Here is a 15,676-nt window from a genome sequence, read left to right as displayed (position 1 = left end):
GTCATGGGCACCAGCTAGACCGCTGTGATTTCGGAAGACAGAAGGAAAAGTACTTCCCCGCCTTGGCGACTAGGACTCCCTGTGGAAAGTCTTGTGGCCTCCAATCGCTAAGCACATTTAGAACCACTGAGGAAACACTCCAGCGTCCACCATTTTTGTGACATCATTGCGTTGCTGCGACGCCATCTTTAGCGTAGTCCGGGAAAGAACGTTCCTTTCCCGGTATTCCCTAAGAGGACAGCCATGAGGTCATGACTCCTGGGCGCGGGGTACGCCGGGAATTGTAGTCCAGGTAGACAACTTTCCTAAATCTCCGGAAGTGGAGGCGTGGGAGGCCGAGCCGAACTGGCTCGGAGTAGCGGAACTCCGGCTAGTGTTAGGACCGTGCTCTCGGGGCCGGTCATGAACGGGCCGGCGGACGGCGAAGTGGACTACAAGAAGAAATACCGGAATCTGAAGCGGAAGCTCAAGTTCCTCATTTATGTGAGTGCTGGGATATTGTGGTTGTGGCGGGGTAAGGCCTGGCTCTGGTAGGACCTCAGTAAGTTTACCCATGTGCAAAGGGAGTTGGGTGAGCTGTTGCCAGTTTTCGAACCACGGCTGTTGGCCCAGCGTCCACCTTGCCTGTGATATAGGAACACGAGTGCTTCCAGGAGGAACTGAGGAAGGCGCAGAGGAAATTGCTGAAGGTGTCCCGAGACAAGAGGTGAGACACGTTGTGGAGAAAGGGGGAGGCCAGCGGGAGTTGTGGCTCCTGTGGATCTACCTTCGGACCCCATCATGGAGTGCGGCCACAATGCATGGTGCCTGCCTTGAGGCTGTTGTGAGGATCCAGCAGGCCAGCTAGAAGGGACAAGGGCCCCAGGAACATTGCTGAGATGGAAATAAACATTTGTTCTCCCTGCCTCTTCCCTCAGTTTTCTCCTAGATAGACTTCTGCAGTACGAAAACGTGGATGAAGACTCTTCTGGTGAGCAAGGTCATGAAAAATTGGTGGAGGACATGGCTCCTGGCACTTCAACAAGCTTCCTGGGCCCCTCTTTTTAGGCTTTGGCGGCTGGTGGAGCCTCCAGTAGTTCTTAAGACTAGTTGTTTGCCCTCCACCTCTACCTTTCATTCCTTCACTCAAATATTTACTATTTACTGTGTTTCAGGCACTGTGCTTTGCACAGGGGATACAGTGGTAATCTAGTTGGGGGTAATAAGTAAGCAAAAAACCTAGAATTTTAGATTTGAAAGGAATCAAATCAGGTTTATGTGGTAGTGATTGGAATAGAGCAGGGGTTAAACATTTTTTTTCTGTAAATTGCCAGATAATGAATATTTTAGGCTTTGCAGAGCATGCAGTCTTTGTTGCAGCTACTCAGCTCTGCCTTGTAGTGCAAAAGTAGCTATATGTGAAAATAAATGAACATGGCTGTGTTTCAATAAAACTTTATTTATGGACACTGATAATTGGATTTCATATAATTTTCATGTCATGAAATACTATTTTTCTTTTAATTTTTTTCTTCCATTTAAAAAACCAGTTTTAGTTTACAGACCGTATAAAACTAGGTGGCAGGCAATCTCAATACAGTACTCAAGAAAAGGCCTTTTTCATGATGAAGTGTTTGAGTGAAACCTAGATAAGAAGAAACCAATCTTGTGAAACTAGGAGTGAGAGATTTCCAAGCAGAGAGAATAACAGATGAAGATGCCCTGATGTAAGAATGGACCAAGTTGTCTGAAGAGCAGCAGAAGAGCAAAGCAATATAAAGCAGTATTTTCAAACTTTTTTTTAGTACTATTTATAATCAATAATGTCTCTTACATCAGGAGCAAATCCCCACATACATTCTTACTTATAACACAAAATGTAATGAAACAGTGTTAAGACTGCTATGTACAATTTATTCTGATACTTCTTAGACTGGTTTTCTTTTTTTTTCTTTTCCATTTAATGCTGGTTGCAAATCAATAAATTCACTTCATGACCCTATTGGGTTGAGACTCCCAGTTTGAAAAAGCAGTGAAGTGGGCATTTGTGGTCCTATGCCAGAGCGGGGTCCTCATAAGCCACGTCACATACAATCACTTCTCATCATGCTTTCAAACACTGGTCTGGAGCAGGGGGTCAGCAAACAGCCATCCAGCCTGCGTGTTTTTGTAAATAATGTTTTATTGGAACACAAAACACCCATTTGTTACCGTTTTGTAAGAGGACAGTAGGTAATAGATGAGATTAGAGAAGTAGGTAGGAGCCAGGTCATGGCTAAATGTTTGGCTTTTATTCTAGCTTCTCATTGCCAGCTGTTCCTTCCCTGGGATCTTTCCATTAACTTGCTGTTCGAGGGGGATTTCAGAATAGGAGGCCTGAGAAAAATAGCATGTTCATGGTCAGAGGGATAAATCTGAGCAGGGAAAGCCAGAGACATAAGCCACTACTCATCCTGGAGAAGCCCACAGTGTGGTCAGGGAGAAATCCACACATGACACGTTAGCACAGTGTGAGGAGGGCCATGACATGAGAGCAGAGTTCTGGGAGAGCCAGTAATTAACTGGGCCTAAGGGATTCTGGAAGACTTCTCAGAGAGGTGACATTTAATCTACTTCTTAACTGATCTATTTAAGCAGAGAAATTGGAAAGAATATTGGTTGGTTGTTAAATGAATGATGGACCCCTTCTAGGTAGAGACACAGAAGTGGGAAACATTTCTTTTTTGATGAACTAGATGGGTGTGTTGTGAAGAGTACAGTTTGTTTGGAAGACTAGAAAGGTAGGTTGTGGCCAGATTAAGAAGCACTTTGAATGCTCTCAGTAGGGGACATTATCGGGAAGGATGTGATCAGGTTTACATTTCAGGTCATTCTAGAGTTGAATGGAAGTGGATGGCAGGAGATTGCTTAGCAGGTGATTTTCACCTACATGGTGGTGGCCTGGCCTTGTGGCAATTGTAATGGGGAGTAGATAAAAATAGGAGAGATTCAATTAACAGGACCATGGATGTGGGCAGTGGGACAGAGATAGGAGCTGAAGGCAGCTTAAGAGATGAATAGAGTGGGATCAAATGGTCAAGGAGTCAAGAGGCCTGTGTTCAAGTCCCAGCCCCACAGCATACTCTCTGAGCCTCAGTGACCTCATCTGGAAAGTGGAGGTATATTGCTCTCACCTATGAAGACGAAGATTGGTGGTGAATGTATAGTGCCTGTTCAGAGCCTGGCATGTCCTGAGTACTAGACAAATGTGTTGTCATGGAGGAGCCTGGGCAGGAAGTCAGCTGTAAAGGACATTGTAAAAAGCTGGACAAGCTGTGGGCCTCCCCAAAATAGCATATGTGCGCCAACTGGGGAGTCAGATTCCCCTGAGCCCTTTCATAGAGTTGAACCCTCTGAAGTAGACTGAGGGCCTTACATCCCACTCCCACTGACCAGCACTCTGCCTCACAGACTCAGATGCCACTGCATCTTCAGATAACAGTGAGACAGAAGGGACGCCCAAGTTGTCAGACACACCAGCCCCCAAGAGGTGAGAAGAAGCCATTATTCTCTGGGGGTGGGGTGAGGAGGCACCTGGGAGGAGGCTCCTGGGTGATGGGTGAGGAGGCTTCTGGCTGCCTCTGACCCTTTCCCCTTCCCCTGTACTTTCTCCAGGAAGAGAAGCCCTCCACTGGGGGGTGCTCCCTCTCCCTCCAGCCTCTCCCTGCCTCCTTCAACAGGGTTTCCCCTTCAGGCCTCTGGGACCCCCTCTCCATACCTGAGCTCGGTGAGTTGGGCTCAGGGGTGGGAAGAGGTAACTGAAATGCCTGGGAATAAGGTGGGCGTCGTTTGGGCAGAGGGGGCAGCCTGTGGTGAAGACAACCCAGCTCTGGAGACATCTGTGTGGGTGTGGCCAGCAAGTGTCCCTTGGAGGGGTGTGAGTTGGAACTGCCTACTTGTCTCTGGTGCAGGAATGGGGAACAGACATGATAAGGAGAGCAGACCCCAGGACAAAGTCCTGCTGCTGTCCCTCCCCTTCTGTTCTCAGGAGCCACACTCATCACCATCTCTTGTTTTTCCATTCTTCCTCCTGTTTGCATTTCTTCCCTTTACCCCCTACCCCATTCACTCCATTTCCCATCTCCATCCCCCACTCACACCTGCAGCTGGCTTCCCCTCCCTACCCCCCATTCCCTTCTGACTACCTGGCCCTGCAGCTGCCCGAGCCCAGCCCCCTGAGGTCCAAGCGGGAGAAACGGCCCCGCCTGCCCCGGAAACTCAAGGTACCCTGACTTGGGGATGATAGGGAGGGGCCAGACGGCAGAAGGACAGCCATCTGAGGGAGGCTCGAGACAAGGGCTTTGGACTGAAGAACTTTGAAGGTTTCATTTGGAAACTGGGGGGCCAAGCCCAGGGCTAGGCACTGAGGGGTAGGTCAGAGAAGTCCAGGCCCACAGGCTATTGTGGAGACAAATGGGGTGGAACCAGCCTTGGGGTACTTGGAGTGCAGACACCTAAGGCCCTGCCCTTGGACTGCTGCAGTGTGGGCCTGGCCAATCCAGGCAACCCCAATGGAGGGGTGCAGTTGTAGGATCTAGAATCAAGTCAAGGCTCCCCAGTTAAAAACCATGTGACCTTGAGCAGATCTCTTTGACACTCTAGGACTCAGATTCTGCATCTGAAAAGCTGTGGTGAGACTAGGTGTAAGGAAAAAGTGTTGATGGAGTGCCTACTATGTACCAGGCACTGTTCTACGTGCTACAGATGTAGTAGTGAACAAAACAGACAGAAATCTCTGCCTTCATGGAGCTCACATTCTAGCAAGATAGGCAGAAAATAACATAAATTGATACTAATGCAGGAAAATGGGGTCACGTAGAGAGCATGGAAAGCACCAGAGTAGATAGGGGCTAATACTTACAGTTGGGTCATCTGGGATGTTCCTTGGTCAGAGACTTAAGGAAATGAGAACATGCCATGTGGCTCCCTGGGAGATTGTCTTTCAGAGAGAACAACCAATGCAAAGGCCCTGAGCAGGGTATGTGTTTGGTTTGTTCAAGGACCAGGAACAAGGCCAGTGTGGTCAGAGGAAAGTGAGCAGGCCAGAAAAGTCGCTGAGGAGCAAGGCTATGGAGGGCCTTACAAGTGTTGTAAAGAGTGTGGCCTTGAACTGGGAATGAAATGGGAAGCCATTGCAGCAGGTTGCACAGAAGGAGAATCGCATCTGATTTGCATGCTGCCACCATGTGGAGAATGGACTGGGGAGGAGTTATGTCAGGAAGGAAGCAGGGAGCTATGAGGAGGCTCCTGCAGCAAACCAAGTAGAGAAGGTGGAGAGTGGATCATGTATCTATTTCAAAGCATGAACCCCACGAAGACCAATGAGGGCTATGAGCTAGAGGAGCCAAGGATGGTCCAGTGTGGGGCCTAAGCAGCTGAAGAAGTGGAGCAGCCTCTTTCTGAGATGGGGAGGGCTTGGTGGAGCAGGTTGGGGAGGGAAGATGTGGAGGTTGGTTTTGGACAGGTTGAGATACTGCCTGGAAATGCCAACGAAACAACTGGATAACGTGAGCCTGAGGCCCATGGGGCAGATTTGGAAGTCTTTAGCATTGAGGTGAGTGGAGAAGAGGCCTGGGCACTGAGCCCCAGGAGAAATGAGGACACAGAAGGCACAGTGCCCTCCAGCTCTAAATCAAAGTGGAATAGGATCCAGGCTAGGCAGCTCTCAAGTTGGGTGGATGGTGGACTACAGGCTGTGGAGCATGGAGCCATTTGAGAGGTAATGCTTGTGGTTAGGAATGTGGGTTCTGGAGTTCAGATCCCAGCTCTGCCACTTACTATGTGACCTTGGCCCACCTTACTATGTGACCTTGGCCCATGAGCCTGAAAAAATGGGTAGATGATGGACAATACATGCTGTCCTTTTGCCTAACTTAGCAGGGTGTGCTTATGTTGTGTAGGGCAGGATGGTAGAGTAGGCAAGGGTCAGTGAATCCTGGAGCATGGGTAGAGGCGTGGTGTGAACTTTCTGAAGTGCTGGGTCATAAAGTAGAAGAGTGATGGGGAGCTAAGTTCTGAACATACAGGAGAGAAAATATTGGTTGAGAGAGGGGCCCAAATCAATTGCTATGTGGGCTGGGGGGGCGGGAAGGTCTCCAAGAGGTAGCATTTGAGCCCAGGGCGAGATTTGGATATTCCAGGCTGAGGCAAGAGTGGAAGGAAGATAGAGACACAGCAAAAGCATTGCTTGGGCTGGAGCAGATGTAAGAGGAGAAAACGACATGGGAAAGAAAGGTTGGGGCGGCATCACAAAGGCTTGGACACCGAGACTCAGATGTTCTGCAAAGGGGGTGCGGCAGTCAGCAAAATTTCTTGGTGGCTTAGTGTGAGCATTCAGGAAGTAGTCTGAAGAGAGGAGGGAAGTCTGTGAAGAGTGAATGAGGTCAGTTAAGAGCCTGGGCATCAACCAGACTTGGCTGGTTTGAATCCCAGCTCCTCCACATACTCAGTGACCTTTGGGCTGTTATTTAACTCTCTGAGAAGCAGAGGGTAGGGTTAGTTTGGACGCTGCCCAATGGGCAGGCTTATTCCACAAAACCTCCATTTCTGTTTCCTCCTCTGGCTGATGACCTCTCCTCCCTTCCACGGTGGTTGGAATGGGTCAGCAATGTCAACAGAAATCACCTGGCACACAGTAGGTGTTCAATTTGTGCCAACAGGCAAAGCATGAGGCCCACAGAGCTCTCTGGGGAGGATTTGTAAGGACCTAGCAGGGGTGGGGCTGGAGGATTGGGCAGGACAGAAGCTCCTTCCCAGCCTCAGAGGACCAACCAGGGCTTTTGATAAATAGAAAAGGACACTCCAGGTGCAGGGACTGGCCTGTTCTCAGGCCCACCACACTGCCTGTGCCAAGGGGAGTGAGGAGCCTGAGGCCCTCAAGTGGAGAAATGATGTGCTCAGGTTTATGTTTTAGAGAGCTAACTCTGGCTGCAGTGTGGAGGAGGAGCTGGATCTGGGAGAGGCTGAAGGCAGGGAGTCCAGTTAGGAGGCTGGTACCATAGCCCAGGTGAGCTGAAAGGAAGGCCTGGCCTAGGCCATTGGCTGTGGGGATGCTAAGGAAGGGCCCATCCAAGATAGAAGAGGTAGAAACCTCACCTAGTGGGGGGGCAAAGACCTAGACACCCTCCATCAAACCAGTGAGTCCCATGGTAGGAGGGAGAGGCAGCCAGTGGTAGAAAGTGGTATCTGAAGTGCTGGAGGTGGGCAAGCAGGCAGTCACTCCAGGCTGACTCTGTCTCTAACTGCTATCACAGGGGCAGCCGCGGTGTTTCCCTGGTGAGGGCAGGGCCTGCCCTTTCCCTCCTGGTTTCCTGTAAGATCCCTCCCTCCCCCCCATCACCACCTCCATCACCACCTGTTATGCCCAGCATTTGGCTGGTTTGAGACTTTAAGGGGCTGAGGTGGGGCAGGCACCCTGCTTGCAGCATTGGCTGGCCCGGCTATGTCCACTGCCTCTTGAGTGAGCCTTTGTCCCCTTCCCCATCCCCCAGAGCTACCTTAAGGGGCAGTGAGAGCCTCCTGAAGGTCCCAGTACCTCCCTGACACAGCCTTCCTGTTTCTTCCTTCCTGCTGCAGATGGCGGTGGGCCCCCCCGACTGTGCTGTGGGAGGGCCGCTGACCTTCCCAGGCCAGGGTTCTGGGGCTGGGGTAGGGGCAGCACTGGCCCCACTGCCCCCTCCCAAGATGCCCACCCCCACCATCCTGAGCGCCGTCCCTCGGCAGATGTTCAGCGACGCAGGCAGCGGGGATGATGCTCTGGACGGGGATGATGACCTGGTGATCGACATCCCGGAGTGACCCCCCTCTGGGTGAGCCCTTACCCAGGGCCCTCTGTGCCAGCACACATAAGCCCCCAGCTTCCATGGATACGTTTATTGACATCCAGTTGCCATGCTGCGGCTACTGACACAATCAGAAAAGGCGTAAACATGCACAAATGTCCCCTGGAAGTGGGCCTTATCAGAGAGGGCAGAGGTTCTGCCCTTACATCCTGGCCCCATCCAGGAGACTTATTTAAATGAGTGGCCGGGAGAATCTGCCACCTCTCAGAGAAGCAGAGATCCTGCAGTGGACCCCTCATTTAAAAGGGCAGCTGTACAGGGCTAGGTGTTTTCATTTTTTAATGATTCTGTATTAAAGTAGTGGCTCTTTTTTGCCTTTTCGTCCTTTTCTTTGTTGGGAACATTCTCCTCCTCCAAACCCCCCCTAATCCGACCTCCTCCCTGTGGGTAGAGGGGGACCGGGCAGCCTGGAGAGGTAGGACAGAGGAGAGAGGAGCAGCAGGGCCTCAGCAAGGGGCATTAACAGGACTCCCCCTGCAGTGTGCACAGGATGGGTGGTTTGCATATTTGCATGTGTGGCAAATCAGGCAGAAGGAAGTTTGCATATGTGAATACAGATCTCCACAGTCACGGAGACTCTCAGGAAATAAGACAGGTAGTGGGGGGCAGGGCATCCACCCCGTGTAAATGTGCAAAACACTCGTGCGGAGGTTGGGTACTGGACTTGGCCCAAGGGGCTTCTGCTGGGCAGCTGTTGTCCCACTCAGGCTGAGGGCAGAGCCCCAGCCGCTGGGGGCAACTCGCTGGTCAAGGTGTGCCAGCGCTCCAGGACTATGTCTGGCTGTTGCAGACAGTCGCTCCAGTGCCTCTGGGCCTCTCCTCGGGCACCTGGCCCCAGGGACACACCACCTGGGGAGCAGGTAGATGCAGGCAAAGTCAGGACCCAGCTCACTGCCAGGATGCCCTCCATCCATCAGCACCACCCAGCAGGTTCCTCCCTTACCTATGAAGTCATTGGATTTGCCAATGTCATAGTCCCAGACTGTGACTTCTAGAGTCTTGGTGGCCAGAGTGGAGAGCTCCATCTCATAGAAAAACTCCTGGGACAATGCAAAGCCACACCTTCCTGAGGCACTGCCCTCAGGCCCCCTCGATTTCTGGTTAGTCCCTTCCCTGTTTACCTCATTAAATTCTGGGTTGAGAGTCTTCTTCTTCACACATGTTTTATGCTTGGATTTCTTGTCCACGTCGGGCCTCAGGTACCTGCCATGGATGGTGGGCAGGGTTAGGGGAGGAGGGTGGTCAGCAACAGGCCAGGCCCTGAGAGGATGGGGCAGGGTTAGGCTCCCTGGGGAGGGGAGGGTGGGCCTCAGGGAGGGCAAGGGCTCACGTCTTGACGTAGGGGTCAGAGTAGCCATTGACATCCATGGCAGCCAAGTGGGCACAGCGCACAATGCCCACCAGTAGTCCCTGGCGCTGAGAGCTGTAGCTGAGGCCCAGCAGGATGCGTCCACGCTCTTCCAGCAGCCCAGGCCCCTGTTCTGCCTGTTCCAGCTGTGGGGCAGATGCAGGGGTCAGCCTGCATCTTCACCACCTCTCACCCAGACATGGTCCCTGTGGGGCACCTCACCTCCTTCAGGTAACAGGAGATGCCCCTCAGTGCCGCAGACATGGAAGAGGGTGAAGCCAGCTGAGGGGACAAAGAGAAAGTTCTGGAAACCTGGCCTCCTCAGGAACCCCTCCCCCTGGCATCCCACAGCCCCTCACAGACCGGGACTTGGCGCTCAAGGCAGATGTTAAAGTGCTTCTTCTGTGAAGGCTTGAGGCGGCGGAGGGGTACTCGGATCTCCCCGATGAACTCATTGTGGCTCAGCTTGTCCTCATCACAGACAGAGATCCTGGTGGGGAACTGCAGGGTCAAGGCCCCCTGGGGTACCTGAGCCCCACTCAAAACATGGGAGAAAGGTCCTCCAACCGAATGCAGAGCACCAGAGGCCAATCTCAGCTCTGCCCTAAATACCCTGCACCTCACCAGTAAAACAGGCTGTTTCATGGGCTTTGTGGTGAGCACTAGGCCAGGAGCTTGAGAAGAATGCTTTGATTTGCTCGGTTCCTCTGCCCCTCCTCTTCCAGCTGTCCAGGCTGTTCCTGGCCCCTTGAGACCTCATCTGCTTCAGGGAGCCTTCCCAAATCTTGAGGACCACCCCCTCTACTGCCTCCACTCTGCCTGGGGATGGGACCCAACTAAACGTGCACAGGGCATGCATTGGTGGGGTGGGGCATGCATTGGTGGGGTGGGTCACAGATTCAGGATGTAAGAGCTAGAAGGGCCTGAGGAGCCTTGGACAATCAGATGAGGATCCCACACCTCCTCCTGCGTGGAACAGGGAACCAGCCTGGGAGAAACACGTGAGCCCAGCAATTAAGAAACGATTGCCTTTATTTCTGTCCAGACCCTACTGTTGCCCCCGTGCTTCCTTCTGCTGTGACACTCTGGAGCAGATGGGTCATGTAGAGGTGTTCAGATTCAAGATCTGCCACTTACCAGCTGCCTGTGTGACCTTGGGCAAGCCTTAACCTTCCTAAGCCTCAATTCCCATCTATAAAAGGGAGATAATGAGTTCCCACCTCCTAAAGCTAATAGGATCAAGTGAAATAAAATTAAGAATCAGTAGCCCAGGGTTGGGCACTAGTAAGCCCTCATTAACTTAGGCCTCATTTCTCTTCTGAAAATTGGTTCCAGCCTTCCTGCTTTCTCTGCCTCTGGTCCTTTCCAGTCTACCCAATACCAAAGTGATCCTAAAACACCCTGATGGTGCCCCTATCCCAGTGCAAACCCTTCCATGACTCCCTATTGCCAAGAACAAAGGAAAAGGTCTCACAAGCCTGGGTTCTGCTGCCCTTCATTCCCCACCAGGGACTACTCTCCCCACAGCTCCAACTCCTGGGATGACGGAGCAAGTTACCTGTCCCTGAAGACTTCACTCCTTACTTAGAGATGTTAGGGGGACATAGGCAACAGAACAGACAGATGTCTGACTTAGGTTGGGGGCTCTGAGAAAGGGTCTCAGTAACCAGGGAAACTTCCAGGAGGCAGAGTCTCAAATAGCAAGTGGGATTTATGTTGGCAGAGAGGAGCACCTTCCCCACAGAAGAGACAACAGGCAAAGATCAGGAGTAATGAATCTGACTGATCTGAAGGGGGCAGCCCTCTGTTGGAGAAGCAGTAGGAGATACTGGGGTGGAGGCAGGAATGCCTGGGAAATATTTTGGCCAGCTGCTAAAGGGGCTGCTGGGGAGCCACTGATTGCTTGAACATCTGAGAGGGGCTTAATGGGAAACAGATCAACCAAAGAAGGTGCCAATGACAGCTGTCCCAGAGGAAGGGCTAAGCTGGAATCCCTACTAAAAGGGAGGGAGCCCTCACCTGAGCACCTTGTGGGTGATGTCATCATCCGTGATTCCACTGTACGTCAGGTCCTCATTCCACACGGGATTCAATGTGTTCCTCTGAGTCTTGGTTTTTAGCTTATTGGCCTGAGGTGTGGGGATGAAGTGTTCTCAATTCAAGTCCTCCAGACCCAGAGAAGCTGAAGGCAAAGGAAGGTTAGGGATGGACCCACAGGCTGGGACACCTTGGGTGGCCAAGGAGGCCATTACCTTGCAGGCTCCCGGCAGCAGGTGCAGCTTGACGTAGGGGTCAGCCAGGCCATTGAAGCCCATGGGCTTGAGGCCCTGGAGAAGAGTGGGGAGAAGAGGGCTGAGCTCCCATCCACCCACCCTCTGCAGAGTGGATCCTTGGGGTGCACAGAGCCAAGAAGGGTGCTAAGTGGGGGTAGGAGGTGAGAGAGGAGAAGCAGGGGTCCAGCCTGGGGAAGGGGAGGGAAAATGGGAACCCACCCCTTCCAGGTAGGAGACGAACAGGGCCAGGGATTGGGAGGCAATGAGTGCCCACCTTAGCCTTGAGGATACTACAGTGCAGAGTGCAGGAGGCCTGGTCGTAGAGAAGGTCAAACTCCAGTGTGCCCAGAGCAGCTGGAGAAGAGGGAAGAGGCAGCGTGAGTAGACAGGTGTGTGTGAGAAACCATTAGGCAGGCTGGCTGTGTCAGCTGTGAAGGTGTGTGCATGTGTCTGGTCTGTCAGCCTGTGAGTGTGCATGTGTCTGCGTCCCTGGCAGGGCTGCCACTGGGGCTGTGTGGGTGGTTGAGTGTCTTAGCAGAAATATTGAATATTGAGCCTTGCTAGAGCTGTAATCTCCACACCGACTGCAGCTATGGCAGCACTGCCTGCTGCCTTCCCCCCACACACTCACTTCCCACAAGTCTGGAGGCCTCCATTCTTGCCCTGGGCCCCTCCAGCCCCCAGACTCACTGGTATCATCTGAGTCATAGCTGTCCATCTCAGCTCCATCCTCAGGTGTGGTGACCCCAAGGAGAGCTGCCGGAGGGGCCAGGGCCAGCGGGGCCAGACGAGCAGGGGCCTCCCCGAAGCTCCCACCACTCCCTTCAGGTCCTGGTCCCCGGCGGGGGAAGTAGTCCGAGATCTGGCGGATGGGCCTGATGGGCCCAGGGCACACGTTGATGGCCATGTGCTCCTGGATGTTGATGGTCATGCGGTCACCCCTGCGGCCCCTCATGCAGCACCCTGATCTGGGGGAGGGAGCTGCGAGTGAGTACGAGCCCAAGGCTGACTCCTCATACCTACCATCTGCTGGCTGAGGGCCAGGCGGCAAGTTCCTCGGTCTGTGGGGCCCTCACTGGCCTCCCTTCCTAGGTGTCAAGGGAGAAGGCAGACTGTGCCAGCTGATGGGCAGGCAGGAGGCCTGGGCATTCCAGACCCCAGGCTTTGCTCTGTAGGGGCTGGGCTGCTGGCCCACTCCCTCCAAATAGGTCCTGGCTCCACCTCAGATTTCCCACTTACCTCTGGATTGTCCCTTTGTCATCGTCCCAGCTCCTGCTCCTCATTCTGGGCTTCTGTCTGCTTTGGGCCCTGCCTACCCCGAAAGTCCCCCTCCTCTGTCTCTCTGAGGCTACCTCCATTCTTCTGCACCAGGCACTTGTCTGGTCCTGTGTCACCCACCCCTTTAGACTTTCACTGCCCAGTCTTCATTCGGGTCCAGGATCTGCCCACCTGCCTGACTGGTCCTCCACTACCCAGCCGCCCAAGGTGGGGGACGCCTGCTTCACATGCCTCCCACTGAGAATGGCCTTCCGGAGGAGCCAGAAACGGCAGCCTCCGGAGAGCTAAACACCCCCATAGGCACACACAGGCTAACACACACACTCACCCTCACCCTCACGCCCCGGCGGCCCAGCCCCCTGCACCTGTCTCTGTGCCTCCAACAGGTGCCCAAGCACTGGGGGTCCGCCGGGTGCAGGCTGGGCGGTGGCGGCCGGTGATTCCCAGGGCGGCCGACGAGAAGAGCTGGGAGTCCGGCTGTGTAAGGCGATAGGGAGGGAGAACCGGAGAAAGGGCGGGAGGGAGGGGGTGAGCGAGGTGGAGGCGAGGACGCAGCCGGCGCAGGAGGCGGGGGCGGGGTGGGCCGGCCGGTGGCTGGGGAGGGGCGGGACTCTCCCGCCGCGCAGCAGGGCACACTTAGGGGCACACCCGAGGCACACACGCAGTCGCGGGCACGCGGTCTGGTACACGCACCTCTCACGGGCACTCCCGCGCACACGCCTGTGCCCACGTGTGCACACTCGCACACATGCACCAACCAGACACGCGCGGGCACACTCACCCGGAGAACTTCGCATACACACACTGGCAAACACAGGGGGTCCCTGCGCCACCCGGAACCAACAGTGACAACTGCCCCATGTTCTCTAGCTCCTCTCGGGGCCTCGGGCCCCCGCGCCGAGCTCACGGTGCCTCCTCCCTCGCGGGCTCCTTCCTTGGCTCGTGGGTCTCCAGGGCCCGACCGCCGGCCTCGTTGCCATGGCGACGACCGCTTACCTACCTCCCCCCGCCTCCCCGCCCAGTGTATCCTCACGCCCCTCCCCCGCAGAGAGCTCGAAGGAGGGCTTCTAGCCCGCCCTCCCCAAATCCGTGGGGGCAGGACCTGAGGGGCGGGGCTTAGAGAGCCTCATTGAGTAGGGAAAGAGGGTCTGATCCGCCTGTGCTCGCTGGCGTGGGAACTTGGGGGTCCCCGCACCGGGTGTGGAAGCTCACAGTCTGAGGGAGGAGACAGAAGACCGACGCTGTGGCTTCCCGCAGGCCTCCTCCTTTGGGCTGCTAAGGCGGCTCTCCTTGGACGCAACCCAGCCTCCATGGGCCTGTGTCCCCAAAGAGATAGCGTCTCCTTTGGGAATCCACCCTCCCTCACCCCACCCCCTGTCCTTCAGGTGTGGAGGGACATCTGGTTCTTCATCAGTCTGCCATTCTCCCCTGAAGGCTCTGGCACCTGCCCATCAAACTCCAGCCTTTGATCGTTGCCCTCTTTTGCTCCAAACTTGCCATCTTCCAAAGACAGTCCTCACAGTGGCCTTCAAGGCCCTTCAGCCCTAGATGCTGATTTCTCTGATCTCATCACCCTCACTTCCCTGGCTGCCTTGCAGGAATGGGTATCTGCAGTTCCTAGGATGCACCTGGGTGTCTCAGGTCTCTGGACCTTTGTTCATACAAGCTTCTCTTCCTGGAAGGCCTTCCCTTCCTTCAGGGGTCACCCTGGGCCACCTCTTATTAGGAGCCTTTCTGGAGCAGTTCTCCCACCCCCAACAGTGCTATTACAGGTTGTTCTGGTGACATTGGGTTGGTTTGTCATGCCTGTTTATGTTTCTGTCTCCCCCACCACCAAGGAGTGCCATGGCAGGCAGAGGCTGTCCCAAGCTGGGCCTGGCACTAAGTGGCATAACTAAATATTGGAATTTTAAGTGAAAGAAATGTGATTGTACAACAATGTTAACAGACTTAACACTACTGAACTGTATGCTTGAAAATGGTGGAGATACAAATATTGTTATGTGTATTTTTAAAATATTTAACAATTTTTAAAAAAGTAAATGCAAAATCCAACTATACTAAGATAGCTCTTGTCACCTATCAAATGGTAAAATTCAAAGTATTTGTTAACACACAGTGTTGGCAAGGTTTTGGGTAGATGTACACCACCTCTGTTGAGGCCAGAGGATACCAAGATGACAAATACAGACTCTTTACCCAGAAATTCCACTTCTAGGATTTAATCCTATAAATATCCTGGCCCATGAGCAAAATAAAAGCTCAAGTGGAGCATGTTTGCAGTGACAAACAACCTAAATGTCCCAGAGTAGGAAACCAGTTCAACCAGTTATGACACAATTTTAACAATGAAATAGTATGCAGCCATGAAAGAGGCCCTGCATGTACCTGAACAGAATCATCTTCACAGTCTCAGGTCATCTTAGAAAAGTAAGGTGCAGAGTGGCATGTATGGAATCTGCCATTTAAGTGGGGGGAAAAAAAGAGTTTTTATGTTTGTTCATATTTGTGTGAATTATTTCTGGAAGGCTGCACAAGAAAGTGACCTCTGGTGACCTCTAATCAGGTTGCTATGAGACAGGGTAGGGCAGGAACTGGAAGGACTTATTTTCCATCCTTTTGAACTTTTTGAATTTTGTACCATGTGCTTATGTTACCTATTGAAAATAATACATTAAAATAATATATTTTTCAAGTAAAGGCAACCATTAGATTTCATTGGGGTTCTCCAGGATGAGGAGGAGGCAATACCAATGGAGGCACATCTAGGACCAGAGCTGGTGGGTTTGGCCAAGGGCAGAGCTGGGCCCTCAGAGAGGGGCAGGGTGGGCCAGAAGCCTTCTTCCTGCCTCCTCCACTGTTGTTCTCACGATGCTTAGCTCAGGCCCAGCAGCACCTCTAGAAAGATTTGTTGCAGG

General features: G+C 53.2%; 2 protein-coding genes across 6 annotated transcripts; one reads left to right on the top strand and one right to left on the bottom strand.

Moving 5' to 3' along the window:
• Positions 1 to 186: 186 nt before the first annotated feature.
• INO80E (INO80 complex subunit E) lies at positions 187 to 8,175 on the top strand. Of its 3 annotated transcripts, XM_036919474.2 has the most exons (8): positions 187 to 483; positions 636 to 706; positions 918 to 970; positions 3,430 to 3,508; positions 3,634 to 3,745; positions 4,125 to 4,241; positions 6,932 to 7,024; positions 7,594 to 7,779. In XM_036919474.2, exons 1-7 carry the CDS (start codon positions 403 to 405, stop codon positions 7,001 to 7,003), a joined length of 585 nt encoding a protein of 194 aa, XP_036775369.2. In that variant the 5' UTR covers positions 187 to 402; the 3' UTR covers positions 7,004 to 7,024; positions 7,594 to 7,779. The 3 variants fall into 3 exon arrangements, with proteins under 3 accessions (XP_036775369.2, XP_036775367.2, XP_036775368.1); XM_036919472.2 differs by lacking the exon at positions 6,932 to 7,024 and having other exon boundaries at positions 7,594 to 8,175; XM_036919473.2 differs by lacking the exons at positions 4,125 to 4,241; positions 6,932 to 7,024 and having other exon boundaries at positions 7,594 to 8,175.
• On the bottom strand, positions 1,808 to 13,796 carry DOC2A (double C2 domain alpha). Of its 3 annotated transcripts, XM_036919464.2 has the most exons (12): positions 13,540 to 13,793; positions 13,124 to 13,235; positions 12,171 to 12,448; positions 11,755 to 11,834; positions 11,460 to 11,534; positions 11,227 to 11,336; positions 9,571 to 9,697; positions 9,430 to 9,489; positions 9,190 to 9,353; positions 8,981 to 9,062; positions 8,803 to 8,899; positions 8,125 to 8,708 (listed from the first exon to the last, which is right to left on the bottom strand). In XM_036919464.2, exons 1-12 carry the CDS (start codon positions 13,553 to 13,555, stop codon positions 8,563 to 8,565), a joined length of 1,347 nt encoding a protein of 448 aa, XP_036775359.2. In that variant the 5' UTR covers positions 13,556 to 13,793; the 3' UTR covers positions 8,125 to 8,562. The 3 variants fall into 3 exon arrangements, with proteins under 3 accessions (XP_036775362.2, XP_036775359.2, XP_057343108.1); XM_036919467.2 differs by lacking the exons at positions 8,125 to 8,708; positions 8,803 to 8,899 and adding an exon at positions 1,808 to 2,355 and having other exon boundaries at positions 13,540 to 13,796; XM_057487125.1 differs by having other exon boundaries at positions 8,803 to 9,062; positions 13,540 to 13,794.
• Positions 13,797 to 15,676: the final 1,880 nt, after the last annotated feature.

Source organism: Manis pentadactyla, chromosome 10 (assembly GCF_030020395.1).
Source record: "Manis pentadactyla isolate mManPen7 chromosome 10, mManPen7.hap1, whole genome shotgun sequence".
Lineage (NCBI taxonomy): Eukaryota > Metazoa > Chordata > Mammalia > Pholidota > Manidae > Manis > Manis pentadactyla.
This window is presented reverse-complemented; position numbering and strand designations above follow the sequence as displayed.

Bases quoted from the DNA above. Each gene is read 5' to 3' on its own strand.
- INO80E (XM_036919472.2), top strand. From the start codon at position 403: ATGAACGGGCCGGCGGACGGCGAAGTGGACTACAAGAAGAAATACCGG. The intron at 707-917 runs GTGAGACACGTT...CTCTTCCCTCAG, and splicing joins AAGGTGTCCCGAGACAAGAG to TTTTCTCCTAGATAGACTTC. The intron at 3,509-3,633 runs GTGAGAAGAAGC...TACTTTCTCCAG, and splicing joins GACACACCAGCCCCCAAGAG to GAAGAGAAGCCCTCCACTGG.
- DOC2A (XM_057487125.1), bottom strand. The intron at 11,337-11,459 runs GTAATGGCCTCC...CCCACACCTCAG, and splicing joins TGCTGCCGGGAGCCTGCAAG to GCCAATAAGCTAAAAACCAA. The intron at 9,063-9,189 runs GTGAGCCCTTGC...CATCCATGGCAG, and splicing joins TCTGACCCCTACGTCAAGAC to GTACCTGAGGCCCGACGTGG.